The sequence below is a fragment of the Heloderma suspectum genome, chromosome 6, assembly GCF_057233095.1.
Source record: "Heloderma suspectum isolate Gila_16-S chromosome 6, 16-S_ref, whole genome shotgun sequence".
In the NCBI taxonomy this organism is placed as follows: domain Eukaryota; kingdom Metazoa; phylum Chordata; class Lepidosauria; order Squamata; family Helodermatidae; genus Heloderma; species Heloderma suspectum.
In genome coordinates this window covers 110,278,946-110,306,939 of record NC_139463.1, presented here as the reverse complement: position 1 = coordinate 110,306,939, position 27,994 = coordinate 110,278,946, and the positions used below count along the sequence as shown (strand labels likewise).

At 46.0% G+C, this 27,994-nt stretch overlaps 1 protein-coding gene across 2 annotated transcripts in view; it reads left to right on the top strand.

Moving 5' to 3' along the window:
* Positions 1-24,360, top strand: part of LOC146342487 (vomeronasal type-2 receptor 26-like) — a 29,668-nt gene extending 5,308 nt beyond the window's left edge. The window contains exons 2-5 of one of the 2 annotated variants that reach the window (XM_084808566.1): positions 104-961; positions 2,008-2,235; positions 10,239-10,365; positions 21,121-24,360. In XM_084808566.1, coding sequence (XP_084664692.1) covers positions 104-961; positions 2,008-2,235; positions 10,239-10,365; positions 21,121-22,022 — 2,115 coding nt within the window. In that variant the 3' untranslated portion in view covers positions 22,023-24,360. The remainder of the gene's footprint in view (positions 1-103; positions 962-2,007; positions 2,236-10,238; positions 10,366-21,120) is intronic. The other variant, XM_084808567.1, reaches the window with a different exon arrangement.
* Positions 24,361-27,994: the final 3,634 nt, after the last annotated feature.

Genomic DNA, 27,994 nt, shown 5'->3' with positions numbered 1-27,994 from the left:
CTCCACCTTTTCTCCACCTAAATTTCATTAAAGGGGGAGATATCTGGCAGAGAAATAGCTCTTTCCATTACTAAGCTCCCTATTTTATTTATTCTCTTTATAGCTTGGATATGGCTCTGTTCCAGTGATGAATGACCAAAGCCAAGGACATTTCTTCCATGGTATGTTCCCTAAAGGAGACCACCGGTATATGGGGATTCTCCAGTTGCTGCTGCTTTTTAGGTGGGTCTGGATTGGTGTAATTTTTGTAAATGACAGTGGACAGAAGTTTGTAGATACAGTGCTTCCCAAGTTTTCCCAGAGGGGTATCTGCTTTGAGTTTATAGAACATTTGCCAACTCTCTATTTTACCAATGGCATTGATGAAATGGTGGGGGAGTGGATCAAAACGTACAAGGATATTATGGGAAGTACTGCCAATGTTGTGGTCTTACATGGTGATATTCACACTATGATATTTTTGAGAACGTTTCCTCAGGTTTCAGAAGTTGAGGACATACCAATTAAGACAAAAGGTAAAGTCTGGATAATGACAGCTGAGATGGATTTCACGTCAGTTCCTTTTCAAAGATTTTGGGACATAGACATCATCCATGGTGCTCTATCCCTTGCAATTCACTCAAAGGATGTGATAGGATTCCAGAATTTTCTTCAGATGAGAAACCCTACCTCAGACAAAGAAGACGGCTTTATCAGGGACTTCTGGCAACAGGCATTTAACTGTGTGTTCCCAAACACTGAGGTAGAAAAGGAGAATGACAAAATCTGCACTGGGGAGGAGAAGCTGGAGAGTCTTCCTGCCTCTGTTTTTGAAATGAGCATGACCAGCCACAGCTACAGTGTCTACAATGCTGTCCATGCTGTGGCACATGCTTTGCAATCCATGTATTCGTCAACATCCAAACACAAAACAATGGTAGATGGAGTAAGACAGGAGCTTCCAAATCAACAGCTGTGGCAGGTAATGTTCTGAGCATAGAACGTGAGCTTATAAACGTCCAGTGTAAGTACCCAGCATGGATTGATTAGTTCTTTAGTCTTTTATTTTTACGTTTTAAATTTCTGTTTTACCTTTTGTTTTAGTTTGTTTTGTTTAGATTTTAGGTCCCAGCACTGATAATAAAAATGCTAGTAAAAGCTGCTGCCACCTTTTTAACTTTGTCAGAATGCCTCTGGACTGCAATGGAGGGCCCAGAGTCATTCTAGGGAAATTATGATTATGGTGGGTATTGCAGCCACTTCACTAGATACTTTTCTCATCAGCGCTGGGCTGTCCACTCCTGCTGGTTCCTGCTCCTGCCTGTTCCACTACCAATTCCCAGCCTTTTGACCCCGGTAAGTTTTTTTGGGAGGGAGGGGGGCATCACCAGGGTACTGCTGAGGGTGGCTTTGAAAGTCATATTGTCCAGCCCCACACTGAAATCTTAGTAGATACATTCTTTAAGCATTATGGTATGGTATCCTATGCCGTGGCTAATTTCAGCTTCACCTCTGCGTTTGAGTACTTGTAACGTGGAAAGAACACTTCAGCAGCATGATATCCTCAGTTGCACAAACTCAGTGTGGTCATTTCAGTGAACAGACAGATCTGGGACTTAGGCCCACGCCCACCACTCTGCCAATGACAGCCATCCAGCTCCAAGATATTGGTGAAGCAGGAACTAACCACACATAGGATACTGTATCACAGGCATATTGCCTTGATATGCATTTCCTGGCATTCTGGTGCTTGGGTGAATATGGAAAGCTCTTAACACAACATGTTAAACTGAAAGGGTTTTTTTACTTATTAAATATAATTAATTAAAGCAAGAGATATTCACCAACCAGTCTTGGCTTTTGTATACCAAACATTAGCTGAATTGGGGTCCAAACTGAATCCTGGGTTTTAGTGCACACGTGGTTGTAATAGTAGGAATAGGATATGATTCATCTGGCACACCCTTAATATAGGACTGCAAATGGAGCCCTATAATATTACTTACCTTTCCTATTGCTCCAATTTAGCTTCACCACTATCTGAGAAGTGCCTCATTTAACAACAGTGTTGAAGAAAAGATTTCCTTTGACGAAAATGGGCAATTAATAGCTGGATTTGATATTATCAACTGGGTCACTTTCACAAACCAGACCTTTCTCAGAGTCATAGTTGGAAAAATTGACCCCATCGCTCCCAAAGACAAAATGTTCAGCAGTGCTGTGGATACCATTGTATGGCCCAGCACGTTTAACCAGGTATGGCCAGTACACAGTTTATGGCGCATCTAATCATCAGCGGAGGCATCCATGATTGTATATTCCAAACTTCCACCTCAAATGGCTCAAATAAGCCATTTTTTTTTTTTCAAATGACATTGTAAAGTGTTCCAATGGGTCAAACATTGACCAAATCTTGTAGCGAGTGGTAATAGCCATTGGCTGAGGTCCCAAAAAGGATTGGCATACCAAATGCAACCTCAGTATCAATACATTCATTTGTACCAGCTGCAGGCTGTTGCAATTAATTCACCATACATTAAAAAAATAGCAAACTTTAAAGCATAAAAATGCTTGCACAAACATAAAATATATGAAATATAAAATAGTACTGAACACATGAAATGGCCAAAGTAAAATTTATAAGAAGAATTTGGACTTTGTGCATGATAGTAGTCCTTATTTGGATGTCAGACACCAAAGAAATTGCAGACTTTTCTGTCAGCATTATATCTTGGTCCACAAGGAGGAATGGGGCAATAAACTCCCCCCATAAATCTCTGTAAAAGGTGCAGAACAACAATACACATGCAAGTGCTCCAATCCCATCTCCACATGAATATGCATTAATTTTCAGTAGGATTCTCCTGAAACAACCCTTCAGAAGTGCAGAGGGCAGTGCATTCAGCTGCACGCTCGGAACACTCGTCTGTATTTGGGAGTTGTTAGACTTTGCAGTAGGATGCAGATATTGCGTATTTCGAGGGCTAGATGGAAAACAGTCATACCAAGGGCATAACTTTCTTATAGTGTACAAATTATTATCTTGCTCTCTGTCATAAAAATGATGCTCAATAAATATCTTGTTTTACTAAAACCAAGAGTAAGGGTGCAATCCTATCTAGATAGGTGGCTGCCAAAGCAAGGCAGGAGAAGCATGGGGGGATCATTCCCTCCACGCCTCTCCTGCCCTGCTTTTTCTGCTAGACAGCCAATTTCAGCCATCTAGCCATGGGGGGGGGGGGTCCGAGTGGGAGAGGAGGCTGCTGTGCGACACATAGGATGTGTCATACATGCAGATCGGCTCTCCCTGCCCTGGAACACCTCCAGCCCTGCCACTTTTCAGCCACGCCGTGCTCCTTTTCCGAGTGCAGAGGATGAGGCTTCTCCATGCTGCCTTGGACGCAGCACGGATGTGGGGGGAAGTCAGTTTTCTGGGAACCAACCTCGGAGCATGGGCTCTGAGGTCAGTTCCCAGAAAACAGCATATCCTTTGGCTGTCTAGCCGCTGTCTAGCAGCCATAGGGTTGCTCCCTTAGTAACGGTTGTTTTGAAAGACACAATTAACAAAGCCTGCAATAGATGGCTTTTAGCCTGCTGCTGTCATGAGAATCAAGCAGAACTAAAGGAAGCAAGCTTGAGGGGGCTGAATTCAACTGTAGCCAATAGTTAAGTGTCCTAATCCAAGCCTGTATAAAAATGGAAGGAAGACCAGCTTCCAATCTGAAGGAGGCTTTTAGAACACATTCTGGGACAGAAAAAGATTTGCCTAGGAAACTTGGACTGCACAACTTCTAGTGATTCTAGATTGGCATCAGCCCAGACTTGAATCCCATAAAAATACTGGGCTAAAAGCCCTAAAAACTTCAAGTACTGAAGGTATGTAATAATTGTGCCCTTTGGACAAAGGAAATGCATGTTAATGCTCTGTAGAAATCTTTCCGTAACATATTTCTGTTGACCAGCTATGCTTCTGATGATTGAAAACCATGTCCAAGTACTGAAAAACTCTAACTTGTTCGATTGACTGTTTATCCAAATATCTCTATGGAGTCTGTGTTGTTTAGAGAACACCATTACTTAGGGGTGTACGAAACCCTGCTTACCTGGCTCCGCCGGGCTCCGCAGGTGGGGGGAGGTGCTCCGTGCCTCCCCCCGGAATCCTCGCTGGGGGGGAGGCACTCTGTGCCTCCCCCCCCCGGAATCCTGGCCAGCCGGCTCCGCTCTGTGGCCAAGCCGCGGAGACGCCGGCCGGCTCCGGCCGCCCGCAGCCAGAGATCCAGCCGCTGGGCAGCCTTGCAGGGATGCAAATGGCGGCTGTCATAGCTGCTGTCATTTGCGTCCCTGCAGTGAGCCGTGATAGGCTACTTAAATATTTATGTAGCCTAACACGGCAGGGGGAAAACCCCAGCGTACACAAATGGTGGTAGCCGCCATTTGTGTACGCTGGGGTTTCCCCTCCCCCCCGCTGTGATAGGCTATGTAAATACTTACGTAGCCTATCCCGGCCTCTGCAGGGACGCAAATGGTGTTCCTGCATTAGCCGTGATAGGCTACGTAAGTATTTACATAGCCTATCATGGCTGAAGAAGGAAGTGAATGGCGGCCGCAGGACAGCCGCCATTCGCACAGCAGCACAGACGGGAGCAGGTAAGTGCTCCATTTCACACACCTTTCGTGGGGTGGGGGCGGCAGGCATCCTGCGTGACTTTCATGGTTTGGGGGGGGGCGGGGGCTTCATTCTGCGATGGTTTTTGGGGGGCCGAATGCACTGGCAGTCAGCCTCACCGAGATCCGTCACGGAATTCTCTGACATCCCTACCATTACTTTTGTCTAACTACAGTTCACCAGTAGGTGTTTTTGACAGAATTCAAAAACTGACCTGATCAATCTTCTTAGACTCACTTTAGGCTAGGAAAGAAGTACAGCATCATCTACTATTCAGTATGTAGTAGAAAAGAAACTCAGCCCAAACTCAGAAGGGGAAGTGTGTTGAAGTGGAGGTCACTATCCCTAATCTCTGCTGCAGGTTTCTTTGAAGTGCAAAAAAACCCTTATTCAGAAGAATCACCAGCTCAGCTTCTCTGAATGTGTGAATACACACATTACCTGGCAGGCAGGCAGGCTGGAAGAGGCTAACTTTTTAATCTGCTTTTGTTTATTTCTAGCACACACTATATGAGTATTTTGAATGTATCTTGAACGAACATGGTCAGTGACTAGCCCAGAAGGGACACTGATTTTTGAATAGGGATGTCAGAGAATTTCACCACGAATCTTGGAGAGGCTGAATGCCAGCGCATTCGGCCCCCCGAAATTGGTGGCGAAACGGTCTGCCCCCCTGCCCCCCCCGGGATGGGGCTTACCTTGGGCGAATCTTCCTGGAGGCGGCTGCTCCGGCGGTGGTTCAGTGGCAGCAGCTGCAGTGGCCGGTCTTCTGACCGGCTGCCACCGCTGCCATTTCCAGTAAAAAAAAAACAACAGCAAAAAAATGTGATAGGCTCCGTAAAGATTTACGTAGCCTATCATGGCTAGATTTTTAAAAAATACCATGATAGACTACATAAATGTTTACATAGCCTATCACGGCTGATTTAAAAGAAAATACACACACACGCATACACAAATGGTGGCGCCCATGGATGCCACCATTTGCATTCCTTATTTTCACACGTCAGTCTACGTAAACATTTACATAGACTAAGACGGTGAAAATAAGGGGAACGCAAGTAGCGTAAATACTATGCTATTTGCATTCCCCTTATTTTCGCCGTCTTAGTCTATGTAAACATTTACGTAGACTAAGACGGAGAAAATAAGGGGAACACAAATAGCGTAGCATCTACGCTATTTGCGTTCCCCTTATTTTCGCTGTCTTAGTCTACGTAAATGTTTACGTAGACTAAGACGTGTCAAAATAAGGAACGCAAATGGTGGAGCCCATGGGCGCCGCCATTTGCATATGCACAGTTTTTTTTTCTTTTAAATCAGCCATGATAGGCTGCGTAAACATTTACGTAACCTATCACGGCTGACTGCAGGGATGCAAACGGCGGCGGCTACAGCTGCCACCATTTGCGGACCCGGCTGGTTGTCAAGGGCTCCTTGGAGGGTTCTCTCAGTCTAATCCAGTAGCCAAGTCCAGACACAGACAAAGGGATTCCTTTCAAAGCTTTATTCTTCTTTTACAACTTAACAACTATACCGTTTGCAACTAGATCTGAGCAGCACAGTACCTATGCCCTAAGTTGGAACAGTTGGTCCCCATTTGAAAGGGAATCACTGGCAGACCCCTGAACTTAAGGACTAGGGAGAGTCCCTCCCCTTTTCCCTTGGATCCTCTGGGCGCAGCGGTTGTTTGCGCGCCAACCGGGCACTATGCCTCCTTTCCGCGCCCTCCATCTGGCGCCGCTCTCTGCGTCTGCGTCGCGTATCCACCAAGTCTGCTATCTCTGCTCGGTCACTCCCTGGACTGCTAACTAAACTAGGAATGCTGGTGGGAGGAATCTCCGTCAGCTGTTGGTCCTGGGAAAGAGGAGCGCGCTCCTCTCCCAGGAGCGACTGCTCTTCCTCAGAATCAGAACTACTCTGGGACTCTATGGGCTCAGTGTCCACCCTGACATCGGCCAGGATTAGGGGGGGGGAAGGACAGAGTGCCTCCCCCCCAGCCAGAATTTCGGGGGGGGGAGGGACAGAGCGCCTCCCCTCCCGGCCAGAATTTCGGGGGAGGGATGGAGCGCCTCCCGCCCACTGCAAATCAATTTCGTTAAAAGGTAAGTGACTTTCGTACATCCCTATTTTTGAACACTGTTAGTGCCTAGCCCAGAAGGGACACTGATTTTTGAACTCTGGAAACCTCCACATGGTGGATCCATACTTTCCCACCCCACCTCCTCAATGGTGGCCTGCCTAAGCTTCTTGGACGTGAGAGATGGAAAGCTTGCAGGAGTTCTGGCAGCATTACCACCCTTATGCTTGACCCTGCTGCCGGCCTGCTGGGACATGGGGGCCTCTTCCCCGACAAAGACCGATTGGTGCTGCCACCTTAAGTGCAAGAGCAGGCTGCTGATGCTGTAGTGCCCTGGCTGTTTCCCCTGCTCAGAGACACCTTGCAGTGGCGGCAGATGGCAGCGCTGGGATCCACTGCCAACTCAAAGTGGTCCCACATAATGCTGCCCTGATGTTTCAGGGGAGGAGGAGACACAGACTGCCTGCTTTGAGTTGGGGGGTGCACCACACAAGCAGGGGGGACAATGGAAGAGGGGTTGGGTTCTGGAGCCTCTGCCTTCTCCTCCTCCTCCAACGCTCCCTGGAGGATCTCCTCCTCTTCACCCTCCGCCATGCTGAGGATGTCAGGCACCTCTGACCTTATGTCCATCAGTGGGCTCCTCTCTTCTACTACAGAAGGAGATGCTGCTCCTCCTTTGGCAAGAGTGTGACTACTGCAGCTGCATATGCCAGCCTCCTCGAATACTGACCTCTGGGCACTGCAACCGGCCTCTGCACTCTGCTGCCCTACTGCACTGGGACACAGTATCTGGACTAGGGGACAGCCATTTTGCCTAATGGTGCTGCTAGGGATAGCAGCACCTTGCCCACCTCTGCCCCTGCTGACACCCAAAGATGCCTCATATTGCACTGGATTGCTTTGCCACAGAGTGGATTGTTGTTGGGAAAAGAAGGTAATTAATATAAATAGTATGTGTCTAGTGTTTTTTCAACACTGTCTTGAAACTGGGACATATAGCATTGGTAGGACAACAACCTAGCACACACACACATGCAGACATAGACACAAAAGAGCAAAAGAATATATTGTTTAATGTTTCATGTTCTATTATGGAAGGCTGGTTAAGTTCAAGAAATACAGGAGGATAGAGGGCATAAGAGAAGAGCCAAAAGCAAGTAAACAATAAAAATAAAACCCCCTTTTTAATTTCTGTTTTGTGAGGCTCAACACAGAAAAGAAACAGGCAGTTCACTTCAGCACGGGGCGGGGGGATCCAAATACTAAACACGTAGGCTGCTATAATATGCCTTTCTTTAAGAATTTAGAAAGCAAGAAAAAACTAAATGGTTGAATATGAGGATATGATTTAAAGAGTGGGGGAGGAACATGCCCAGAAGTCAATGTTTGTTTTTAAAAATTGAAAAAAAGACTGGGTTTTTAAAAACCTAGAACAGACAGAGTTGAAAGACAAAAACAACAGGGAAATAGAATGGAGAAAGCAGAAGTGAGGACCAACCTTAAAGAAACACATGCAACCTTTTCCGGAGTCCACAAGTGACAAGAACAATGGAATGGTGGAGGAGGGGGGAGAGTAGCAGCAATGAGCAAAGAAAAGCTATGTTTGTTTGAAGAAATATATATTGAAAGGAGAGATGAATATGAAGAATACAGAGAACAAACGAGTCGAAGGTAGAAAAAAAATAGGAGAAGGCGGCTGCAACAGGGTGCAAAAGACACAGTCCCAAAGGGGCAAGTTGCACAAGGAGCGAGGGAACAATCACACTACAACCTAGCTGCTTGTTTCCTTTTAAATATCAAGGAAAGCCTAATGGCGATCGAGAATGAAGAAATAGAAAGAGGAACTGCAAGGAATGCATGTGCGTGCACACACACCAGATCATCTATCCATACACCAGCCCTCTCCCAAAGACACAGCTAGTGCAATAACCAAACACAGCCTTTCACTGAAATATATAGCCCCCTCCTCCACCAGTCTCCCTGACTGGAGACTGCTGGTGTTGGTTCTGGCCAGGAGTTCCTATTTGCTAAAGCACACTCCCTCCTCCTCCTGCGCTAACCTTCCTGCCTCCCCCCGCCTCTTGTGTCTGCTCACCTTCCCCCTCTCTCTCTCCTCCTCCTCCAACACTTCCCATTCGCTTTCAAAAGTTGACACATTTTGGAGACAGCCTGTCTGGACTGCTCAGGCATTTAGTAGGGCTCCGAATATATGAGGCAGGGGAGGCGTTTCGTGGGGGGAGGCGCTTTGCCTCAGTGCACCTCGGTTCTGCTCTGATCTGCTTCGTATCATGAGAAGGCTGCTCTGGATCTGCCCGCTTCACCTAGTTATTTGGGCTTTGTAACGAGGCGGTTCACAGCCCTGCTATTTCAACACATTTCCATTCAGCTACTATAAACCAAGTATGTAAGCACAGGACTAGGGATGTACAAAAGTCACTTACCTTTTCGCGGAATCGATTCACGGTGGGGGGGAGGCGCTCTGTCCCTCCCCCTAGAATCCTCAATGGGCGGGGAGGCGATCCAGTCCTCCCCCCTGGAATCCTGCCCGGCCGGCTCTGCTCTGCAGCAGCTCTGCAGAGCAGCCGGCCAGGGCCGTCTGCAGCCGGACTTCCGGCCACGGATGGGCTGGTGAGGATGCAAATGGTGGCTGCCGTAGCGGCCACCATTTGTGTCCAGCCAGGCTGCCATGATAGGCTACGTAAGTATTTACGTAGCCTATCACGGCTGGGCAAAAAACACTAGCGTATGCAAATGGCAGCGGCTACAGTGGCCGCCATTTGCGTTCCCTATTTTTCGCCGTTCTAGCCTACGTAAATATTTATGTAGGCTATTATGGTGAAAAAAAAGGGGAACGCAAATGGCGTAGTGGGCGCTATTTGCGTTCCTTTTTTTCCCACCGTAATAGCTTACATAAATATTTACGTAGGCTAAAACAGCGGGAGGGGGGAAAGGAACGCAAATAGCGCCCACTACGCTATTTGCATTCCCCTTTTTTTTGCCGTAATAGCCTACGTAAATATTTACGTAGGCCAGAATGGCAGAAAATAGGAAACGTAAATGGCAGCTGCCGTAGCCGCCACCATTTGCGTACGCTGGTGTTTGTTTGGTTTTTTGCCCAGCCGTGATAGGCTATGTAAATACTTACATGGCCTATCACAGCAGCCTGGCTGGACGCAAATGGCAGCTGCAGCAGCCTGGCTGCGGCCGGCCAGGAGACCAGCCGCCGGAGCCGCCGCTGCCGGAACTGCTGCCACCGCCACATCCGCCCTAGGTAAGTTCCATCCCGGGGGGATTCCGCAGGGGGGCAGGGGGCAGGAGGCCATTCTGCCACGGATTCCAGGCTCACTGAAATCCATGGCAGAATTCTCTGCCATCCCTACACAGGACAAAAAATGAGATATAACCATCAACATGAACCACTTTTATAGATTCACAGCTGCAACCCCTGAGATGTGAACTCCGTGAATATATTTTCTACATGTTAAAACATTCACCACTTTCATTTACAAATAGGTTCAGCCCCTTTCTCTGTGTAACGACATCTGCAAGATGGGTTACAGTAAGACAAAGAAGGAAGGGAAGCCATTTTGCTGTTATGATTGTTTTCCGTGCCCAGAAGGGAAGATTTCAAACCAAAAAGGTAAGAGATGTCATGTCGCAAGTTAAAAAAAAATTGGTTTCAATTCATCAGGTGTACATACACTTTGCAGTCACCAATTTCCATTGCATATAAAAAATTGCTGTTATGTAGTGTCTGCTGAAAAGGGGATGCAGCTTAATTTATGCATATGATATATCTTGCTTCTTATGTACACCACCCCATTTCAAAGAAAAAAAGAAAAGAAAAGGAACAGATTTCAGAATATCCACAAAAGTTGACACAGAGGTTATGATTAGGGATGGCGGAGAATTCCGCCACGGATTTCAGTGAGGCCGAATACACTGGCATTCGGCCCCACAAAATCCATGGAGGAACGGCCTGCCCCCCACCCCACCCCGGATTCCCCCAAAGACGAGGCTTACCTGGGGTGGATGTTCCGGACGGCGGTGGGTCCGGCGGCGGGTCCAGCGGCAGCGGCTGGTCTTTCGACCATCGGCTGCGGCCGCCATTGTTGTCCTGGTTTTTGCCGTGATGGGCTATGTAAGTATTTATGTAGCCTATCATGGCAAGTCAATAATAATTTTAAAAAGAACGGCATACACAAATGGCGGCAGCTATGGCAGCCGCCATTTGCATTCCCTATTTTTCACCAATTTATCTTACATAAAGATTTATGTAAGATAAATCGGTGAAAAATAGGGAACGCAAATGGCGGCCACAGTAGCCGCCGCCATTTGCGCATGCCATTTTTTTTTTCTTCTGGAAGGAAGTTGCCAAGCAGCCTGATTTCTGGCTGCGGGCTGCCCCGGCCGGTGGCTCTGCGGAATCTCCATGGAGCGGAACTGGCCAGAGAAGGATTTTGGGGGGAGGTACGGAGCGCCTCCCCCCCACCACAAATTGCCTCGTCTAAAAGGTAAGTGACTTTCGTACATCCCTAGTTACGATAACGCATAGTTACTGATCTCTGGGGGCGGAAACACCTTCAGTGATGGGAATCTTCTTTCCCTGGTGACAGGGCACTAAGGTAGGCATAGTTTCTGGAGCATAGAGGTGTAGATGTTAGGGATCATAGAATCATAGAATAGTACGGCCGGAAGGGGCCTACAAGGCCATTGAGTCCAATCCCCTGCTCAATGCAGGAATCCAGGTCAGAGCATCCCTGAGAGATGGCTGTCCAGCCTCGTCTTGAATGCTCCAGTGTGGGAGAGCCCACCACCTCCCTAGGGAATTGGCTCCATTGTCGTGTTGCTCTAACAGTCAGGAAGTTTTTCCTGATGTTCAGCTGGAATCTGGCTTCCTGTTACTTGAGCCCATTCTTCCTTGTCCTGCACTCTGGGATGATGGAGAAGAGATCCTGGTTTTCCTCTCTGTGACAACCTTTCAAGGACTTGAAGAGTGCTATCATATCTCCCCTCAGTCTTCTCTTCTCAAGGCTAAACATGCCCAGTTCTTTCAGTCTGTCCTCATAGGGCTTTGTTTCCAGTCCCCTGATCATCTTTGTTGCCCTCCTCTGAACCCTCTCCAGTTTGTCTGCATCCTTCTTAAAGTGTGGTGCCCAGAACTGGACACAGTACTCCAGATGAGGCCTAACCGGTGCTGAGGAGAGGGGAACTAGTACTTCCTGGAATTTGGAAGTTATGTTTCTATTAATGCAGCCCAAAATAGCATTTGCTTTTTTTGCACCCACATCACATTGTTGGCTCATATTCAGCCTGTGATAGACAACAGTTCCAAGATCCTTCTCGCTTGTAGTGTTGTTGAGCCACGTATCCCCCATTTTATACTGTGCATTTGGTTTCTTTTTCCTAGGTGCAGAACTTGGCATTTATCCCTATTCAATGTCATTCTGTTTTTTTCTGCCCAGCACTCCAATCTATCAAGATCACTTTGAATTTTGTTTCTGTCTTCCAAAGAAGACTTACCTGGGACAAATGTTCCAGGTAGGGATGTACGAAAGGCACTTAACTTTTGCGGATTATATTGATGGGGGGGGAAGGCGCTCCGTCCCTCCCCCTGGAATCCTGGATGGGGGGGGAGGCGCTCTGTTCCTCCCCCCCGGAATCCCGGCTGGCCGGCTGTGCTCCGCAGCGATTTTGCGGAGTCGCCGGCAGGGTCTGCCAGCAGCCGGACATCTGGCTGCTGGCTAGCAGGGATGCAAATGGCGGTGGTCGTAGCCGCCGCCATTTGCGTCCCTACAGTCAGCCATGATAGGCTATGTAAATGTTTACGTAGCCTATCACGGCTGACTTAAAACAACAACAACAACAACACGCGTATGCAAATGGCGGCGGCCACGGCCGCTGCCATTTGTGTTCCTTATTTTGACACGTCTTAGTCTACGTCAAGATTTACGTAGACTAAGATGGCGAAAATAAGGGGAACATAAATAGCATAGTGGTCAAGATTTACATAGACTAAGACTGCCAAAAATAAGGAACGCAAATGGCGGCGACTGTAGCCACTGCCACTTGCGCACACAGTTTTTGTTTTTACCCAGAGCCCTCCGTGGCCAGAAATCCAGCTGCGGACGGCTCTGGCCTGAGCCTGGCCGGCTGCTCTGCGGAGCCGCTGCGGAGCACAGCCAGCCGTTGAGGATTCCAGGGGGGAGGAACGGAGCGCCTCTCCCCCCGTCAAGGATTCCGGGGGGAGGGACGGAACGCCTCCCCCCCACCATGAACATAATACATGGAAAGGTAAGTGACTTTCGTACATCCCTACTCCCAGCTGAGCAGAGCAGAGCAGAGCAGAGCAAGCTGCTCCAGCTAGTCCAGGGACTACAGAAGCAAGCAAGCTCCCAGAGAGTGAGCTCCCAGAAAGCGAGCGAACAGGGGGAGCAAACAGGAGTTGGCCAGTGGAGTTTGGCAGTGGAGGTCAAGGGGGAGGCCCCTAACATTTTCTTTTCTAACTAAATTTTCATTTATTGAATAGAGGAGCAGGCACAGACTAGTCTAGAACAATCACAAAGCTAGACACAAAAAGGGAAAAGAGGCTATGGAAGGACAAGACTCTCCAGTGGTGGTGACCTGCAAAGTGTGTGCAATGTTTGTTTTCTTGCCTGAGAATAACATGGCCTACACCTGCAACAAGTTCAAGTTGATCACGCTCCTGGAAGAAAAAGTAAGTGGACTGGCACGGCAACTATCTACCCTCCGGGGAATAAGAGAACATGAAGAGTTCTTGGACAGAATGGGGGAACTACAGCAGCAAAGTGAAGACCAGAAGCTTGAAGAGCAACAGCAAGCTGAGGCAGAAGTGGGAAATGCTGAGGTGAAGAAAAATGGAGTAGAGGATACTCCGTGGAAAAGGGTGACAGTTAGGAGAAGAAGAACTAGACACCACTCTGCACCAGTGGAAGCAGTGGAGCTGTGGAACCGATTCCAGGTACTTGTGGATGAGACTGGAGGACAGCCTGCAGAGGAAGAATCACAGGGGAACCTACATGAGAGTGAGCAAGAGGCTGAAGGTCAGTCAAACAGAGGCGATGAAACCCAGGCCTACAACAACAAGAAGAGAAGAGTGGTAGTAGTGGGAGATTCCTTGCTGCGTGGGATCGAGACCCAAGTATGTCGCGAAGACCCGTGGACTCACCAGGTATGTTGTCTCCTGGGAGGACAGATTAGAGACATGACTGAAAGGTTGCCTGCACTCATAAAGCCCACTGACAGATGTGGGAACAAATGATACCGCCAAGCAGAGCTACGAAGAAATCACGTCAGACTTTGAAGCTTTGGGGAGGAAACTCAAGAACTTTGGGCCCCAGATAGTTTTCTCATCCATCCTTCCAGTAGTTGGAAGAGGGATAGAAAGGGAACAAAAAATATTCCAGGTGAATGACTGGCTACAAAGGTGGTGCTGACTTGAGAGATTTCGATTCTGGGACCATGGGCTATACTTCCTGGAAGATGGGCTGTTGGTAAGGGACGAGTTGCACCTCACAAAGGCTGGGAAGAATGTGTTTGGCCACAGCATGAAGAACTTCATCAGGAGGGCTTTAAACTGAATCCTACGGGGAAGGGAGATGTAAAGTTGGGGTAACAATGGACAAAGGCTCATGCACTGCAACGGAGAGAACAGCTCTAATAGCACCCAATAATAGTCTTCAGACACATGTAGGAAGAAAGCCAGACTATGAAGCACATGGTTTTCAATGTCTCTATACTAATGCCCAGAGTATGGGAAACAAACAGAACAAATTTGAACTCTTAATACAAGAGGGAAATTATGACTTGATAGGTGTAACTGAGACTTGGTGGGATGACTCTCATGACTGGAATACAGAAATTGAAGGAATGAACTTGTTCAAAAAGAACAGGAGGAGCAGAAAGGGAGGTCGGGTTGCACTGTATGTGAAAAATACATATCTCTGCACAGAAATACAGGAGGATGAGCTTGGTAGCCCCATCGAGAGCGTCTGGATCAAAACAAATGGAGCAAAGAATAAAAGGAACCTGGTGGTTGGAGTCTACTACCTGCCACCCAATCAAGGAGAAGACGAGGATGAAATTTTTGAAAAGCGAATAGCCAATGTTTTAAGGAAGCATGATATAGAGCCCAGCCAGCTCCTTGGTATACACCTGAGCTGAGGGCAATGAAGCAAGAGGGGAGACGGCTAGAACGCAGGTGGAGGAAAACTCGTGCTGAGTCTGACCGAACACAGGTAAGAGCCCACTATCAAGCCTACTCTGTGGCGGTGAGGGTGGCAAAGAGACAGTTCTTTTCCACCAGCATTGCATCTTCTCAGTGTCGTCCAGCGGAGCTTTTCCAAGTGGTTCGCAGCCTGTTACATTCTGGGCCAGGGAGAGAGATGGTGGAACCCTCGGTAGCACTCTGTGAACAGTTTGCACGGCACTTTGAGGATAAAGTCGCTCAGATTCGTCATGAATTGGACACCACCATTAATGCAGTTCCATTGGTAGAGGCGTTCAGAGCACTGTCTGGTCCAGTTTTATTGGATGAGTTTCAGTTACTGAGGCCTAAGGATGTGGACAAGGTGCTTGGCCAAGTCCGATCGACCACTTGTGTGCTTGATCCTTGCCCTTCATGGCTTATTAAATCAATCAAGGAGGGGATGTCTGGCTGGGTCCATGAAGTTGTAAATTCCTCCTTGAGAGAGGGAGTGGTGCCTGCTGCTTTGAAAGAGGCGGTAATTTGACCACTCCTGAAAAAGCCTAACCTGGACACAGAGGATGTTAACAATTATAGGCCAGTGGCCAACATCCCCTTCCTGGGCAAGGTGCTTGAGCGGGTGGTTGTAGGACAGCTCCAGGCACTGCTGAATGAAACGGATTATCTAGATCCATTTCAATCGGGCTTCAGGCCTGGTTTTGGAACGGAAACTGCCTTGGTCGCTCTGTGGGATGACCTCTGCTGGGAGAGGGACAGGGGGAGTGCGACCCTGTTGATTCTCCTGGACCTCTCAGCGGCTTTCGATACCATCAACCATGGTATCCTTCTGGATAGGTTGTCTGGGTTAGGAGTTGGAGGCACTGCACTACAGTGGTTCTGCTCCTACTTGGATGGCCAATTCCAGAAGGTGGTGCTGGGGGATTATTGCTCTGTGCCATGGCAATTGTGCCATGAGGTTCCACAGGGCTCTATTTTATCCCCCATGCTGTTTAACATCTACATGAAACTGCTGGGGGAGGTTATCTGGAGGTGTGGGCTGAGGTGCCATCAATATGTGGATGACACCCAGCTCTACCTCTCTTTCTCATCAAAACTAGGTGAGGCAGTGGCTGTTCTGAATCAGTGCCTGGGCACGGTAATGGACTGGATGAAGGCCAATAAACTGAAACTCAATCCAGACAAGATGGAGGTACTGTTAGTGGGTGGTTCGTCTGCCCGGCTAGGTGATATTCAAGCTGTTCTGGAGGGGGTTGCACTCCCCCTAAAGGATCAGGTTCGTAGTTTGGGGGTGCTCTTGGATCCAGAACTGTCACTTGAGGCACAGGTGAACTCAGTGGCACGGAGCACTTTTTATCAGCTTAGGCTGGTATACCAACTATGCCCTTATCTGGACAGAGATAGCCTAGCTACAGTTATCCATGCTCTGATAACTTCTCGTCTGGATTACTGCAATGCCTTATACATGAGGCTGCCTTTGAAAACGGTCCGGAAACTTCAGCTGGTCCAAAATAGGGCAGCAAGATTGTTAACAGGGACTGGCCTGCGAGCTCATATTACTCCAGTACTTTTCCAGCTGCACTGGCTGACAGTCCATTTCCGGGCCCGATTCAAAGTGCTGGTGTTAACATTCAAAGCCCTTAAAAGCTTGGGGCCAGGTTACCTAAAGGATCGCCTCCTCCCATATGTGCCTGCCCGGACCTTAAGATCATCTTCAGCAGCCCTTCTCTGTGAGCCCCTGCCAAAGGAAGTGAGGCAGGTGGCTACTAGGAGGAGGGCTTTTTCTGCTGTGGCACCCCGGCTCTGGAATGAGCTACCTAGTGAGGTTCGCCTGGCACCTACATTGTATTCCTTTCAGTGCCAGGTGAAGACCTTCTTATTTTCCCAGGCATTTAAGCATTTTAGCTTTCTAAATTTTTAGCTTTGCTGTTTTAAATCTGTATTTTAAACTCCTGCACTGCTGCTAGGTTTTGTTGTGGTTTTATTGTGGTTGTATTGTTATATTGTGGTTTTAATGTTCTATATATTTTAAATTGTTTTATTGTGTGTTGTTTGGTTCCAATTTTTGTGAACCGCCCAGAGAGCTTCGGCTATTGGGCAGTATAGAAATAAATAAATAAATAAATAAATAATAAAATGTAGTAGTAATGGGGGACTTCAATTTCCCCAATATTTGTTGGGAGACAAATTCTGCAAAACATGGCCCCTCCAGGAAAGTCCTGACTTGTGTGGCAGATAACTTCCTCCTACAGAAAGTAGAGGAAGGAACTAGAGGATCAGCTATCCTTGACTTGATCCTAACCAACAGAGATGACTTAGTGGATAAAGTAGCAGTTACAGGAACTCTGGGGGAAAGCGACCATGTTGTACTTCAGTTCTTGGTTCTAAGGTAAGCAAAAGCCAAGTATAATCAAATGCGTACCCTGGATTTTAGAAAAGTTGATTTTAATAAACTCAGAACAATGATCAGTAAGGTCCCATGGCAAGCGACTCTAACGAGAAAAGGAGTCCAAGTTGTCTGGGAGCTTTTAAAAAAGGAAATTCTCAAGGCACATTTACAAACAATTCCAACAAGAAGAAAAGGTGGAAGACAACAGAAGAAGCCAATGTGGCTTCACATAAAGCTGAGAGATGACCTGAAAACAAAAAAGGACACACATCGGAAGTGGAAAGAAGGCCACTGTACAAAGGAAGAGTACAGGCAGGTAGCACAGAATTGCAGGGATGACATCAGGAAGGCTAAAGCTGAGAATGAGCTGAGGTTAGCGAGGGATGCTAAAAACAACAAAACGGCTTTTTTCAGCTACATGCATAGTAAAAGACAGGAAAGAAATGGTGGTTCAGCTATTAAATAAGGATGGCAAAATGATAACAGATGACAAAGAAAAGGCAGAGGTGCTCAATTCCTACTTTGGCTCAGTCTTCTCCCAAAAGAGGGTCTATGACCCCCCTGGCAAAGATGAAGTACATGCTGAAGGAGCAGGATTGCAGCTTGATAGGCATATGGTCAAGAAACACCTAGGGATGGCAGAGAATTCCGCCACAGATTCCAGTGAGGCCGGATTCTTTAGAATCTGGCCCCTCGGAATCCGTGGCGGAACAGCCTCCTGCCCCCCCACTCCCCGCGGCATCCCCCTGGGACGGCACTTACCTGGGGCGGATGTGGCAGATTCGGTGGTGGTGGCAGTTCTGGCGGCGGCTAAAGTGGTGGCGGCGGTGGCGGCTCATCTTCTGGCTGGCCACAGCTGGGCTGCTGCCACCCCCATTGCCATCCTTGCAGCTGTGATAGGCTACGTAAGAATTTACGTAGCCTATCACAGCTAACCCCCCCCACAAAAAAACCCAGCATATGCAAATGGCGGTGGCTACAGCGGCCGCCATTTGCATCCCCTATTTTTCGCCGATTTATCTTACGTAAATATTTACGTAGGCTAGTATGGCAAAAAAATAAAGGAATGCAAATAGCGCCCACTATGCTATTTGCATTCCCCTTTTTTTGCTGTTTTATCTTACGTAAATATTTACGTAAGATAAATCGGTGAAAAATAGGGAATGCAAATGGCGGCCGCCATAGCCGCTGCCATTTGCGTATGTTGGGTTTTCGGGGGGGGGTTAGCCATGATAGGCTACGTAAATTCTTACGTAACCTATCAGGGCTCCCTGGCTGGACGCAAATGGTGGCCGCTACAGCGGCCGCCATTTGCATCCACAGCAGCCCATCCACGGCCAGAAATCCGGCTGCGGATGGCCCTGGCCAGTTGCTCCGTGGCCTGGCCGCGGAGCAGAGCCAACTGTTGAGGATCCCGGGGGGGAGGACCGGATCGCCTTCCCCCCATCGAGGATTCCGAGGGGAGGGACGGAGCGCCCCCCCCAACGCAAAAGATTCCGTGAAAAGGTGAGTTTCGTACATCCCTAGAAACACCTAATTATTTTGAATGAGTTCAAATCTCCCAGGCCAAATGATCTGCACCCTTGAGTAATAAAGGAACTGGCAGAAGAACTCTCAGAACCACTGTGTATTATCTTTGAGAAATCATGGAGGCTGAAGTACCAGATGACTGGAGGAGGGCTAATGTTGTCCCGATCTTCTAAAAGGACAAAAAGGAGGAACCTGGGAACTTACAGACTGGTCAGTCTGACATCAATCTCTGTAAAAATTCTGGAGCAGATTATACAGCAATCCACCTGTAAGCACTTTGGAAACAATGCAGTGATTACTTGAAGCCAACATGGATTTGTCAAGAACAAATCCTGCCAGATGAATCTGATCTCATGTTTTGATCAAGTAACCTCTCTTGTGGACCATGGGAATGCTGTAGACATCATATACCTTGACTTCAGCAAAGTTTTCGACAAAGTGCCCCATGATATCCTGATGAGCAAACTAGCTCAAAGTGGGCTAGATGAAACAACGATCCAGTGGATCCACAGTTGGCTACAGAATTGGACTCAAAGAGTGCTTATCAATGGGACCTTCTCAAACTGGGGAGAGGTAACAAGTGGGGTACCGCAGGGCTCAGTCCTGGGCCCAGTGCTCTTCAACATTTTTATGAATGACTTGGAGGAGGAAGTGCAGGGAATGCTGATCAAATTTGCAGTTGACACAAAATTGGGTGGGATAGCTAATACTTTGGAAGACAGAAACAAAATTCAAAGTGATCTGGATAGACTGGAGTGCTGGGCAGAAAACAACAGAATGACATTGAATAGGGATAAATGCCAAGTTCTGCACCTAGGAAAAAGAAACCAAATGCACAGTTACAAGATGGGGGATATGTGGCTCAACAACACTACAAGCGAGAAGGATCTTGGAACTGTTGTTGATCACAAGCTGAATATGAGCCAACAATATGATGTGGCTGCAAAAAAGGCAAATGCTCTTTTGGGCTGCATTAATAGAAGCATAGCTTCCAAATCCCAGGAAGTACTAGTTCCCCTCTACTCAGCACTGGTTAGGCCTCATCTGGAGTACTGTGTCCAGTTCTGGGCACCACACTTTAAGAAGGATGCAGACAAACTGGACTGGGTTCAGAGGAGGGCAACAAAGATGATCAGGGGACTGGAAACAAAGCCCTATGAGGACAAACTGAAAGAACTGGGCATGTTTAGCCTTGAGAAGAGAAGACTGAGGGGAGATACGATAGCACTCTTCAAGTCCTTGAAAGGTTGTCACAGAGAGGAAGGCCAGGATTTCTTCTCCATCATCCCAGAGTGCAGGACACGGAATAATGGGCTCAAGTGACAGGAAGCCAGATTCCAGCTGAACATCAGGAAAAACTTCCTGACTGTTAGAGCAATACGACAATGGAACCAATTCCCGAGGGAGGTGGTGGGCTCTCCCACACTGGAGGCATTCAAGACGAGGCTGGACAGCCATCTGTCAGGCATGCTCTGACTTGGATTCCAGCATTGAGCAGGGGTTGGACTCGATGGCCTTGTGGGCCCCTTCCAATCCTACTATTCTATGACTATATGATTCTATGATCTGCTCCAGAATTTTCCCAGGGATTGATGTCAGACTGACTGGTCTGTGGTTCCCAGGTTCCTCCTTTTTACCCTTTTTACCCATGGAGAAATCTGCCATGGACTCCCCCGCAGTCTGTGGCAGAACAGGCTACTCCTCCCTGCGACCCCACAAACTTTGGTCGGGATGAACCCTACCTGTCGCTTGCCTGGTCCGGGTATGTCCTCTACGCCATTTGCATCCTTGCTCTTTGCCAGGATAGGCTACGTAAATAATTACATAGCCTATCATGAACAGAGCAGGGACGCAAATGGCGTCCTCTATCCCGGATGCCATTTGCATCCGCAGCCCAGCAGCAGATGGAAGTCTGTCTGCGGCCGGGCCCAGCCAGGGAGGATTCCTGGGGGAGGGATGGATTTCCTCCCCCCCCCATGGATGCCCCAAACTGGAATGGTAAGTGGGTTTCATAAACCCCTAGTAGATGTTCTTGTAAACTTATTTGATTGGGAATGTTACATATTGGTTTTGAACTAAAAGTCCATATCCAGGTCTTTGTCATATTGATTACTGTATTGTACTATACGCAATACTTCCATGTATTAAAAACAACAACAATGCTTCTCTTTTCCAGACATGGATAACTGTTATTACTGTCCACAACTGTTATGCTACATGGTATATAAATGTTAACAATGTATCTTTTTCAGACATGGATAACTGTTACGAATGTCCAGAAGATCATTATCCAAACAAGGACCAGGATTTATGCATTCCCAAAAGTATCAGCTTTTTGACTTATGAAGAACCATTGGGAATCAGTTTAGCTATTGTTGCTCTTTCCTTTTCTTCCCTCACAGCTTTGGTGCTTTGGATTTTTATTAAGCACAAGGACACACCCATCATCAAAGCCAACAACCGAAAGCTCACCTTCACTCTCCTCATCTCCCTTCTTCTCTCCTTCCTTTGTTCCCTGCTATTCATTGGCCAACCTGAGAAGGTGACTTGCCTCCTTCGACAAACTACTTTTGGCATCATATTCTCAGTGGCGGTTTCTTGTGTGTTGGCCAAAACCATCACTGTGGTTCTTGCTTTCATGGCCACCAAACCAGGGTCCAGAATGAGGAGATGGGTGGGGAAAAGATTGGCTAATTCCATCGTTCTTTCCAGCTCCTTTATTCAAGCTACTATTTGTATGGTTTGGCTAGCAACCTCTCCACCATTTCCAGATTTTGACATGCATTCAATGCCTGAAGAAATTTTACTGGAATGCAATGAAAGTTCATCTCTCATGTTCTACTGTGTCCTGTGCTTCATGGGCTTCTTGGCTCTTGTTAGCTTCACTGTGGCTTTCCTAGGCAGGAAGTTACCTGACAGTTTTAATGAAGCCAAATTTATCACCCTCAGCATGTTGGTCTTCTGCAGTGTTTGGATGACCTTTGTTCCAACCTATCTGAGCACAAAAGGAAAATACATGGTGGCTGTGGAAATCTTCTCCATCTTGTCTTCCAGTGCTGGATTACTGGGCTGCATATTCCCCCCCAAATGCTATATCATTGTAATAAGACCTGAGCTGAATAATAGACAGCAGCTAATGAGAAGAAATAATTAATGAATCTGAAACTATATAGCCCTGATCTAGTTAAAGTGAGGTATCTGCATCTGTATGTTATGGGTTTAATTCAGTCACAGTTTCTTGAAATGCTTTTAGTTGGACGTAATCACGATGGATTGGGTCTATTTTCTGCTTTAGCATTAATTCTATTCTGTAGAGTGGAATGGTTGTGGGAAATGGTGGATTTGATCTACAGTGTAGTAAATTCAAATCAATGTAGTGCATTTACATGCAGTCCTTGTCCCACCTTGTAATGATCCCAGTTTTTAAATGATGGATCCATAGGCTTTTTATTTCTTCATACTCAATTAATGTCCCTCATCATTGTTGTTGTATTCCTTTGAACTTAGAGACGATCCCTCATAGAGCCTCATTCTCAGTAGGTTGGTGTCACAAGATGATCTTTCAGTCAAAAACATTTTCTGTATTTTTATTCATATTAGTTTTGTATAAACTGAACAAACTATACCATCATTACATATTCATTATTTATATTTTTATACCATGGAATAACGAAAGCTCTCTGTGAGGTACAAAGAACAAAATATAAAACAATAATATAAAAACACATTATAAAACATATAGTGTTGTTGTTTTTAATGTGAAGGACCGAAAAGCTGAGGAGAATAAAAATGGTCTTCACCTGGTACTTGAAATGCCATAATCTAGGCACCAAGTGAGCTTTTTTCAGGAGGGCATTCCACAGATAGTTCACCACAACTGAAAAAGACCCCTCCTGAGTAGTCACCACTTTCATGGCCCTCACCTCATCTGTTGGAGAAGGGGCTCTGAAACTGATCTTAGAGTCCAGGCAGGTATATATAGGATGAGAGTATCCTTCAGTTAACTTGGCCCAAAGTCATGTAGGCTTTATGGCATCCCGTCAGCACTTTTAATTTGGCTCAGAAATGGAATGGATGCCAATGCAGTACACAAAGCAAATGGTGTATTATAATCATATTGGCCAGTCCCTGTTAATAATCTTTCTGCTCTGTTTTGTACCAGCTGAAATTTCTGGACCATTTTCAAAGGGAGCTCCATGTATAATGGATTGCTGTAATCTAAATGAGCAGTTACCAGAGTGGGAATAACAATAGCTTTGTGATTTCTACCCAGGAAGCATTGTAGTTGATATATTACTCTCAGCTGATAAAAAGTGCTCCATGCCACCAAGGCCACCCATCCTTCTGGGTCAAAGCTAGATCTGAGAGCACCCCCAAATTATGAACCTCACACTTTAGGGGAAGTGCAACCACCTCCAAAGCAGGTTGAAAACCACTCAGGCAGGCAGATGAACCACCCACTAACAGGAACTCTCTCTTGTTTGGATTGAGCTCCACCTTCTCAGAACAGCCATAGAAGCAGAGTGGAACCACTGCAATGTGGTACATCCAACACCCAGCCCAGTCACCCTGCACAGAAGGATACCATGGTCAATGGAACTGAACACCACTGAGAGGCCCAAGAGTATCAAAAGGGTCATCTCTCTGTTCACTCAGTGGTAGATATACACATGCAACTGACTGAGGGGCTATACAACTTTGGACTGCAGGAGAAGGATATCAATTTATTGCTCTCTTATAAACAAATAATAATAATCCCCAGAGATAATAACTTTTAAAACCACTAGAAAATCACAGAGAAAAGCTGTTGCCCAGTTATATTCCTGCCATTCTAATTTTTGACACATAGGGTTTATTTTATTCATAGAGGAGCATTCGAAATTATGGCTCCATGACCCGCAAAATGAATTGATACCGTCCACGTTGTCACATACCATGTCATGCTCTCTGGTATTCTGCTTATTCCTAGATCCAGCCTGTGTTTTATGTCAATTCAATCCCACTGTTTATATTTGTCTTTCTGCGCAATCTTCCCATCAGAATAGTTAGGCCAGTCAAATAGCAGAAGTGGCACTATCTTGGTATAACGATCAAGGGTGGGGATAAAATATCCTTGTCAAATTATCAGCCTGCCTGTTCACTGAGGTCATCAGATTGGATGCTCCTGGTAGTTCCGCATGGACCTATGGTCCTATTGGAAACCACCTGGAGTAGAAACTTCAGTGTGGTGGCCCCCTTTCTGTAGAACTCCCTGCCTCCCTGCTATAGTGTCATTTTTGGTGCCTGCTGAATAAATCTTTATTTCAAGAAGTTTTCCTTGATTGACCAGCCATTTTTTAAATTGGTATTGGGAGTTAAAAAAAAAACATTTAATATTTTGTTTTATTTCTTATATGCTTGCATATGTTGTTTTTATATTGTTGTTGTTGTTGTTATTCACTGTTCCAGAATCTGTTTAGATGTGGAATGGTATATCAATGTTGTAAATACATAAATAATACATAAACTTGGCTGTCCTGATTACTAGAATCTGACAAAAGAATCTGACAGTGTAATACTATATGTGTCTACTCAGAAGTAAGCCTGATTGAATTTGGTGGGACATTCTCTGAACACAGGTGCCTATACATATAAAAGAGAGAAATGTGGAGATTTTCTCCACCTTATTTTCCATTCCTGTGTTACTGGTTATATCTCATAATTATATCTCCATTGTTGGGTTTATTGCCATTTGGAAGTAACTACTTCCACCTTCCGTCATCCCCATTCTGCACAGCATCAGGTTAGAAAGGGAACTGGTTTTCCATTAGGGATGTCAGAGAATTCCGCCACAGATTCCAGTGAGGCCGGATTCTTCAGAATCAAGGAATCCGTTCTGCCCAGAAGCCATGGCAGAAAGGCCTCCCCCCCCCCCCGTGAAATCCCTCCACGACGGAACTTACCTGGGGCGGATGCGGTGGCGGCTCCGGCGGCAGCTTCATCAGTGGCTGGTCTCCTGGCCGGCCGTGGCCAGGCTGCTGCAGCCACCATTTGCATCCTTGCAGCCGTGATAGGCTACATAAGTATTTACGTAGCCTATCATGGCAAAGAGCAGGGATGCAAATGGCGTAGCAGCCGCCATTTGCGCCTCTGCTATTTGCCGTGATAGGCTACGTAAATACTTACGTAGTCTATCACGGCTGCTTGCAAGGACGCAAATGGGAGCCGCTACGACGTGGCCGGAACTCTGGCTGCGGATGGCAGAGCTGCGGAGCGGAGCCAACCAGGGAGGATTCCGGGGGGAGGGACGGAGTGCCTCCCCCCCACCGCGGATGCCCCTGCGTGGAGCCAGATAAGGGATTCGTCCATCCCTATTTTCCATCCATTTCCTCTCCCTGTCTTTCCAAGCACAAACATATGGGTCTACTTGGGAGTAACTTCTATTGTGATCAGTGAGGCTTGTCCCTGAACAGCGCATTCCTGAGATTCCCACAGATCTAAATAATGCATTTAGAGAGCCTTAATGTCCAAGCTTCAAAGCTTCAATTGATAGCAGCAAGGCAGCTAGAATATGGTGTTACTTTCATGATTGTCAGGGGTGGGGGGAGAGAGAGAAGAAGAAGAAGAAGAAGAAGAAGAAGAAGAAGAAGAAGAAGAAGAAGAAGAAGAAGAAGAAAGAGAGTGATTTCTGTGGATAGAGGGGAGGAATCCTCCCAAGATTATATCAAAGGAGAAAAGGGGGAGAGCCTGGATGGAGGGGGAGCCTCTCTTATTGATTGAACAGCCCCTGCCAGTCAGATGATGTTCACTCCAACCCCACATCCTATCCAGATGTATATTCTGTGAAGCAGCTGTGATACACTTGCTCATGAAGCCCTGCACCGACCAAATCTGGCTCCTTGAAAAATTAAGGAAAGTGGGGACTTCCGGTTGGAACCAATGTCACTCTGGTAGCATCCCACAGGCTCTCCATGGGAGCTTTCTCAAACAGCTTTTTAAAAGGTTGAAAAACCTTTACATTCCCCCTGGAATTAAAAGGGGGGGCAAGACAGCATCTGGATAACATCTTGGAGAAAAGTACCCCCCACAAGACAGTGGGGGGGGTGGATTCCAGGATTATCTCCCCAGAGCTTTATCAACACAAAAAGCTGATTTAATCCAAAATTCCATCACTGCCTTGCAAGGAGCTGTGGATCTAATTAATGCATCATGGCAAAAAATGGAGATGAAAATTAACGAGCTAGAAGAACGAGTGGCAGGAAATGAAACTATGATACAAGTTTGTTTTAAAAATGTCTCTGACAGAATTTCTCAACTGGAGGCCTTCATGTGAAGATCCAATATACATATTATTGGGATTAAAAATCTGTCTAATGATGTAAAATTGCCTATTTTTGTGGATAAACTTTTGCATGAGATACTCCCTATCCCATCTGATTATTTACTTGATATTGAGCAGGCATTTCGTGTGCCAAATGCTAGAGGGACTGACTACATGATCATAGTCCAATTTGCAAAAGTCTCCACAAAGAATTATATCCTGCATTTGGCAAGAGAAGGTGGAAGCCTTTCCTGGAAACAAGATACAGTTATATTATTTCCAGATTACATCAAAGAGGTGGCGAATAAAAGAAGGCAATTTATCAAAGCAAAAAATATGGCAAAACAAATGAACTTACAATATTACTTAAAATATCCTGCTACACTTTGTATTGTGTCTGAAGGTCAGATGAAGACGTTTCTAAATCATGAAATGGCAGAGGCATGGATGAACATAAAAATGCATGAGATTTCTGTTGTTGTTGTTCAGTCGTTAAGTTGTGTCTGACTCTTCGTGACCCCATGGACTGGAATCTTTAAACAAGCTTTGTTAACTGTTTGTGTTTAGTCTACATGATCCAGGCTAGGTCAGAAGATAAATGATTATGTATATATTCGTTTATTCTCTTTCATCTTTCTTTTTTTCTTGATTTTCTTTATATTTTTTATTTCAAAATAGATATGGTATGCTGTATTTAAATTTATTGTTTGAGGGTATATTGTGCACATGCATTTATAGATCTAGTATAAAATATATTACTGATTGTTGAAGGTTTATTTTAAGTGTTATTATTATATAACGCTATATTTCTATTATTATTATTATCATTATTGATATAGGCTACTGAGAATGAACTGTAGACCTGTTTCTTTGATATAAGATTGATGATATGATATTGAAATGTAAGGTTGTTTATTAAACTGTAAGATTGTTAAGGTTATAGATACAGTTTTTAAAATAGAATGGCATTGGAGGCCAGGGGGTATTGGAGTTTAAACTTAATTCTTTAAAGGGGAGGGGGAGGGGGAAGGAAGGGGAAAGAATCTTCTTTTCTTTTTCTTTACTTCCTTTCCTCCTCTCTTTTCTTTTCCTTTTTCCTTTTTCCTTTTCTTTTTGTTATTGTGGTGTCCTCATCAGAATATTGTATTGCTGAGAAATTGTAGTATTGATCAGGTTGTTGGTATTTTTGGTATTGTTTATTTCATTTATAAATATAAAATAAATAAAAATACATTCAGAAAAGAAAAGAAAAATTCAAGTAAGCCATGATTGGTTTCTCCTTCCAATGTCATGGAGAACCCCCCAGGGTTTCAGAAAGGTTCCCCCCCCCCAGGCTTACTTAGAGATGCCAGAGATTGAACTTAGTACCTTCTGTATAACTGGCATTCCCTGTATCACCAAGATTCAGCCCTTCCCCTAAATCTCTTGCTATTACAGGTCTCTCACAATTCCACTGAGTAGGACCAGAGGAAACTTCTGCTGCAACGTATGATAACTTGCTTTATTCTGCAATGTTGGGAAGAACCTGTAATTCTAAATAGGTGATTATTTCCACTGCAATTATTACATAGATGATTATTATCTCTACTTCTTTTCCATAGCCCAAGTGAGTTCCAGTTATCACGAGCAAAACAGTGAAACAATATGGAAAGGAAGCTATTAATAAACCCTATGCCATTCAGAGCGGGGGATAAAAACATCAGTCTGATTGCTGATCCATTGCTGTCTGTAAGTCTGAATAAGCCAATTAAGTGGTCATTCAAACCAGGTTGAGCTACTTAGGGGAATTTGAGTGAGCATGAAGGAACATGCGAATTGGGATCTAA